The sequence below is a fragment of the Nestor notabilis genome, unplaced genomic scaffold, assembly GCF_000696875.1.
Source record: "Nestor notabilis isolate BGI_N333 unplaced genomic scaffold, ASM69687v1 scaffold6663, whole genome shotgun sequence".
NCBI classification, from domain to species: domain Eukaryota; kingdom Metazoa; phylum Chordata; class Aves; order Psittaciformes; family Psittacidae; genus Nestor; species Nestor notabilis.
This window is the reverse complement of record NW_009921430.1, coordinates 7,558-14,108: the sequence shown is the minus strand read 5'-3', so window position 1 is coordinate 14,108 and position 6,551 is coordinate 7,558. Positions and strand designations below refer to the sequence as shown.

General features: G+C 48.1%; 1 protein-coding gene across 1 annotated transcript in view; it reads right to left on the bottom strand.

Annotated features, from left to right (window-relative positions):
- Positions 1-494: 494 nt before the first annotated feature.
- Positions 495-6,551, bottom strand: part of MREG (melanoregulin) — a gene marked incomplete at its 5' end in the record, with an annotated part of 13,610 nt that continues 7,553 nt past the window's right edge. The window contains 3 exons of the mRNA XM_010011143.1: positions 495-629; positions 749-912; positions 2,556-2,646. Of these exons, the coding sequence (XP_010009445.1) occupies positions 495-629; positions 749-912; positions 2,556-2,646 (390 nt within the window). The remainder of the gene's footprint in view (positions 630-748; positions 913-2,555; positions 2,647-6,551) is intronic.

Sequence of the window (6,551 nt, the reverse complement as noted above, 5' to 3'; positions counted from 1 at the left end):
AGGAGCAACGCACAGAGAAGAGTCATGGAGTTGTAGACCGCAGTATTTTTCCTCCCTCTCTCATCCTCCTGGCTAGCAGGGTCGAAGGAGGGGACAGTGGCAGGTACCAGTGGACGGTGGAAATGTGGATCTCCTCGCAGTGCTTGTAACTAGAGGCATCTCAACTTCTGCAGCTACTGGTAGCAACGCCTCATGCAGCAGGTTCTCCCCGTGCCTATCACATACGCTACTCGGCTAGCGGTGTCCTGCAGGGCTACACTACAGCAGTTCTTGCTCCCTTCTGCTTGGGAGGACCTTAGGGGCCAGCATCCGCCTTCCTGTGCCCTCCCGGTGGGGCACAGCTCACCGACCTCCTTGCTCTGCTCCAGCTGGTCCACTTGCTTCTCTGCAGGAAAACAAGGAGCAGCACTACTTGTGCTAACCCCTCAGCAGGGGAGCCTGGTCCCAGAGGGGAAGAAACTCGCTATCCATCTTGTGCCAGCAAGGCAGGTTCCTCAGGGTGTCACAACAGAGGTGCACTGCAGGGCCTTCTGGCCATCATCCAATCTTTCCCCACTGGGTCTCTTCGGATACACCATGCTGGCCATCTTGAAGAACTCATCTGCAGCGTCCAGGGCTATGAGCCGATCCTGACAAAGCAACAGGGGGTTACAGTCACTACGTGCAGTTCACCTACCTGCTTCCCTTCATTTGAGCTCACCTGCAGGGACGGGGCAGTGGGAAGGAAGGTATGCAAGGAGCTACTCACCACCACGAAGAGGTAGCGCTCAGAAAGCTCCCAGCTGGTTGGGAAGATGTTTGTCTCTTCACAGAGCTTTAACAAGATGTCCCGGGCTTTGCCCATGTTCTGAGAGTCACTGATGATGCTGAGTTTGGTCACTGACAAGAGAGAGTCCGCTTCCTTCTGGAAACCTGGGAAAGGGGTGTGTTACAGAAATGAGTCAGGCGAGCAGGGTCATCCCTGAGCCCTCCAGATTCTTGCAAGGTTCCTTCCTGCCCCTCCACCTTGGGTTGCTGCATTCTCTACTTGCTAAAACAAACTAGTGTTTCCCCCGGGCAAGCTGTGTCTGCACTTGAGGCAGGTATAAGCATTCAGAGCAAGTCTGTTGCTCGTTTTCCACAGCCAGGGTGTTGACTCAGTTCTTGCATGTTCCTGATGCTGCCAAAGCTGTCAGGGCTGGTGGGGCTTCCTGAGCACCCCAACAACTATGCCTCTATGTTGCTGGAAACTAACAGTGATGAAAAACCTTTGGCAGTAAAGAATGCCTGGGTAATTTTTCCTGTAGCAGTCAGCAACCCTTATAGGAAGGGTATCCAAGGAAGGAAAGAAGGATAATGAATGCAGGGATCTACCAATGTAATGGCTACCATTAACTGTTTGCTCAGCTCCAGGCAGCTGGTGGTGGTGTGTCTCACCTGAAAACACCTATGAGGTGAGTGGTAGTCTTAGGATTAAAGCACAGCTCTAGATAACAAAAGATAGCAGGTTTCACATCTGGTTGCACTTAGCTACGCTCAGGCCAAATGATCCCTGGTCTTGAGCTTCCCCACCCTTTGCAAAACAGCTCCGGAGCCATTGTGGACGTGAGGGAGATGCGGGAGAGCCACATCAACCTGCGGTAACAGAGGTAAGGGTGTTGAGTGATCCCTCCCATGTTATGTCTGTACTGGCTGCGCGAGCACCTGGGTGAAGATGACTGCTGATACCTAGTCATGAATTCATCGTGTTCCTCCCACCCAGAATGGCAGGTAGGACAGGAGCAGCCAAGATATCCATCTCTTTGGCTCGCAGTGATAATGCCCTTGAACAGCCCAACAAGTGTGCTCAATTTCCACATCCTTCCCTTATTAGCTACCAACCACCTCCAGGGCATGATGCAAGTCCCCAAGCTGATGTGCCAGTGTGGGACATCTCCTTGTCCTGAGTGTCACATGTTATGTATATGAGAAACCAGGCCACACACTGAATCTCCAGAGGAGCAGCAGCTGAGCACACAGGACTGGTGGGTGCAGTTCACTGTTTGCAGGCTAGGAAATAGTCCAAAAGTAGGAGGGCCACTGTTGAGTCATTTCATTTGGGGAAAGAATATTTCAAACAGGAGTAAACAAAGTGGGTGGTTTAGCTCTGATCAGCTGGCATGGGCTAAGGAAGAAAAGTAAGACATATCTGTGCTCAAATCTGAAAGGAATATTCATTTCTCCCTGTTCATCTTGTTTAGAAAAACCCAGGTGAACTCGCAGGTGTCCCTGCTAAGTTTCCGCAAGGAAGCTTGAAGCAGATGACTCTGCATGCTATTACAGGCTTGAAAGGCTCCCTCACTGATCATGGTTTGTGGGCTTTCTGATGTGCCACAGATACAGTGGTCCCATCTCCTCCCAGCCATGCCTGAGCTCTGGAGAGTCTCCATAGCCTCTCAGCTGCCATGTGGGCTACCTGATGGCATTGCTCAGCAACATTGTTCTGTTTGCCTATGGTTCTCCTCTACTAGCCTGGTTCTGTGGAGCTATTCCCATTCTCAACCATCACTGGTACCACATTTTGTCCCCTATCTTACCCAAATCCTCCAAAATGTGTTTCCACCTGCTTCTCACTTCTTTTCGGGTCTGCCGTAAGGTATAAATATCATAGTTGAGCTTTTGCCATTCCTGCAAAGCAAAGGGATGAGACAGTCATTTGCATGTGGGGAGGTCTCTGCTGCTTTTCTAGGAATTCCAGCTTTTAGAAACAGATCCAGAGTAGAACTGTTGGTGTTGGCACAGAGGGATTGGTATGAAGGTTGATGAAGGTCTTTGGGCCAAAGCCCTTTACCCCAAACCTTGACACTCCAGCTAGTATCAAAACCTGAGCTTGTGAAAATACCTTATTCAGCCTTTACAGCTTAAGAAACCACAACCACACATTAATATATTGCAACACACTATTTCCATGTCCTTGCAGCTCAGTTGGCATGGCACATTTTCTTATGGCTGATGATAGCCCACGGGAAACTAAAAGTTACTGTTCTCAGCATGGTCACGCATACAGTGGCTTCTCCAAACTGCTCAGCCCTCTGTTTGGCACTTAAACCGGGGTAGGCAGGTTTTCAAAAGTATGAGAAAATAAGAAAAAATAGAGATTTTTTTAAAGGCTGGGGTATCCTTTTCTAAGTACCAGAGAAGAGGGGTGCATGTGGATGGCTGAGGGCTGAGCTGGACATGATATCGTTTGACATGATAACTATCAGTGGCTGGCAGTTGCTGCAGCTAATGCCTCATCGAGCTCTACAGCTTAAATCCTTGCACTTGACCTCAAGCTTTATATTCCCTGGCAGTGTTCAAGGCGAGGTTGGACACAGGGGCTTGGAGCAACCTGCTCTAGTGGAAGGTGTCCCTGTCCATGGCAGGGGGCTGGAATTGGGTGATCTTTAAGGTCCCTTCCAACCCAAACCGTTCTATTATTCTATGATGTATCTGCATAATGGTCACCATCTTAAAAGGGAAGGCTTTAAGATTATTTATTGAAGTTATACCAGCACAATTAAACACATCTGAAGGTCCCTTCCAATCCAAACTATTCTATGATTCTATGAATCCATTCTATAAGTATGCATTCCTGTGGAAATCCTGCAGGAAAACCAGGAGTACTTTGCTAGCTGAGTTTAACCAATGTCCACACTGCAAAGGATGCATTTACAGAAGCATCCCCACAGCAGGTCATAACATCACTCAGCTAATTCCCCTGCACTAATAACCTTAATTAATCTCATTTCTCAGCAACAGATTACAGAGAGGGACTCTTGTAGAATAAACAGGCGTTAATCTGTGCTGTCTGCCTGGGATTTTCCCATGTGTCATGCTGGGTTCAAAGGGGTTAAACAATACCCAGGAAGGTCGGATCTATGCTAGAAATCCCACTGGTTTTCTGACAAATGGTGCCTTAAGGCATTGATTTGATAAAGAGTTGGAGATTAGACTTTAGAAAAAGCAGACGGTGGGATTAAGTCACTGGTGAATTCAGGTCAGGAGAGCAGGGGAAACGCAGCTCCACACACTCTGCACCACTCATCCTCCCATAAAGCAGAGAGAAAGCAGGCAGGGACATCCCAGCATTGCATTCAAAATCAAGCCTTGAATTAACAATACCCTTTTACCCAAATTTGAATTAACCACAGGCAGCCAAAGTAGGTTGCAGCTCCTGGCCCTGGGTTTTTTTGCAGCTAGCTTTGCAAGAGAAAGCAGGCAGGGACCAAACCTTCCTCTCTTGTGACACCAGCTCGTAGCTAGGAACCCAGCTCCTGTCAGTGAAAAGGGTTGTATTGTATTCAAGCTTTGTGGGAAGTTTATTGCAGACTTGAAAGGTTTAAAAAGAGATTAAAAGGGCTGCACGATGGTCCCTGCTGGCAGGGATCACTCAGAAACATCTCAGCCTGCTCGTGACCCCACCGTATAAGCAGAAAGGAGAGCAAACCAGTCTGGGCATGCTGGTGGGGATACAAGCTGCATGTCTCTGCCTTCCTGCAGAGATAAACAAGTGCTTTAACACAGACAATCAATCCAGACGGCCAATGTGATTCCAAATGTGCTTCATGCAGCTGAATTAGCAAGCCGGGGGGTGGGAAAGATGCTCCTCTCCCTGAAACGTGGTTTGCTGGCACTTGGAAGCAGCTTTCAGGGCTAAGCTCCATGGCAAGCAGTGCTTAGCATGCAGGGAAGCTGCTCCTGATTTTCTCTGGATTAACAGCAGTGTGTTTTCCCTTGTCTATTTTTGTTTTAAGGGAATCTAGGTTATGGTTTTCTTGTATGTCTCAGTTTCTGAGTTGTGTTATGGAAGTGAACTAGGTGCATATTTAGTCCCAGTGGACCTCTAGCAGTGTCCTGCTGATGAAGAATTGGGGGCTGTGTGCAAAGGAGCAGCTTTGGCACAGAAAGTGATGCTTAATGGTAGTGCCTGGAGGGGACCTCTTGTTTTGGTGGGGATTTCTTTTGCCTGAGCAAGGAGCTGGATCTATTTATATTCCTGCAGAGAAAGCTGGGAGGTGGATGCTGCACATAGTGCCAGTCACTGCAAAGTGACTAAAGACAGCAGACATCATGAGGATGAGGTTGGGCAGCTATGGGCTGAGCTCTCAGAGGGACTTATGCCCTCTTCTCCATCAGTCTCAGCAACCCTGAGTTTATCCAGCCAATTCCTTGTGGCAGAGGCATCCTAAATACTGTGGGCATGAGGCTGTCCACTGTGTTACTTTAATTAGGAAATAAAAAGCATCTTTCCACCCCCAAAATTATTCTACCAAGCACCTCCCTTCAACTACACATCAGAGGAAGCGCAAAGCTTGTCCTTCCCACGTGAGGAATGGGCAACATCAGGGACTGGCTGCATCCATGTGCCACATTCTGTGCGCCAACGCCCTTGGTGTTTCTATGGATCTGGGACATCCCAGCATTGCATTCAAAACAACTCTTGAAGAAATAAATACCCTTTTGCCCAAAATCTGAATTAACCTCAGGAAACCAAAGCAGGTTGCAGTTCCTGGCCCTGATTGAGAAAACCCTTTGTGCATGGGTCAAGAACACCCCAGGAGCAGCAGGGGAACTCCACCAGCTCTCTTCTCTGAGCACTCAGCCCTCCAAATATTTACCTGGAAAACTTACTCTAGTGTGATATTCTAAATCTGCAAATGCCAAATGGAAATGAGGAAATGCTGGGCATGAAATATAAGTCAGGCTGGTGCATAACTCCGAGCTCTGGAAAAAAATGTACCAAGGAAACAGGCAAGCACTGTCCAACTTTTCATCCCTGATCATATGGAAGTTTTCTAGTTAGTATGGAGCTTTCTTCATGTTGCCAAAGCAATCCTCTGTCAAAGCCATTTCCTTTATTCCCTTGAAAGTAATTGGTGTCACCATTCTGTTCAAGAGTTACTTTAAAAATGAGGTCAAAACAGAGTTGTTGTTAGGGAAGAACTGTGAAATACCAGTGCAAGCAGGTACCATGTCACATCCATAGATGCTCCTGCTGTGGCTCTACTGGAAGTAGTTGAGCAAACACAAACTCTAGATCCACGCTCATACACTGAACCATCAACTGACTTTGCAGCTTAGGAAAAGCTTGAACTGGGTCCAGTTTAAAAGAGGCATGCAGGGTAAGAGGGTCAGTTCTGGGCTCCCCAGCTGGCATCCCCAACTCTGGACAAATCCCACCAGCACTCTAGGCCCCAGCAACAGCACATTGCAATGCTGACCTGCTCTGCAACCTGCTTAAAAACGAATAATCCAGTAGGAGAGCAGGAGGAAGCAGAAAAAGGGGCCTTGTCAGCTCATTAATGGGCTTGCCAGGAGGATCATGCACAGCTCTGCTATCCAGGTCCATCGCTGACATGCAGGCAGAGGAATTGGCTTTGCCTCTGGGGTTTATGACACCACCTTCCCCAAAGGAATAAGCCAAAAGAAGAAAGAAACACTGCATTTACAACAAGCCATAAGAATAGTGTTTTTCCCTTGGTCATAATGCAAATCCCCACCTTCAGTTTTTGTTCACAGCCCCATGGTGCAGCTGCCCAAAACCTGGCTCC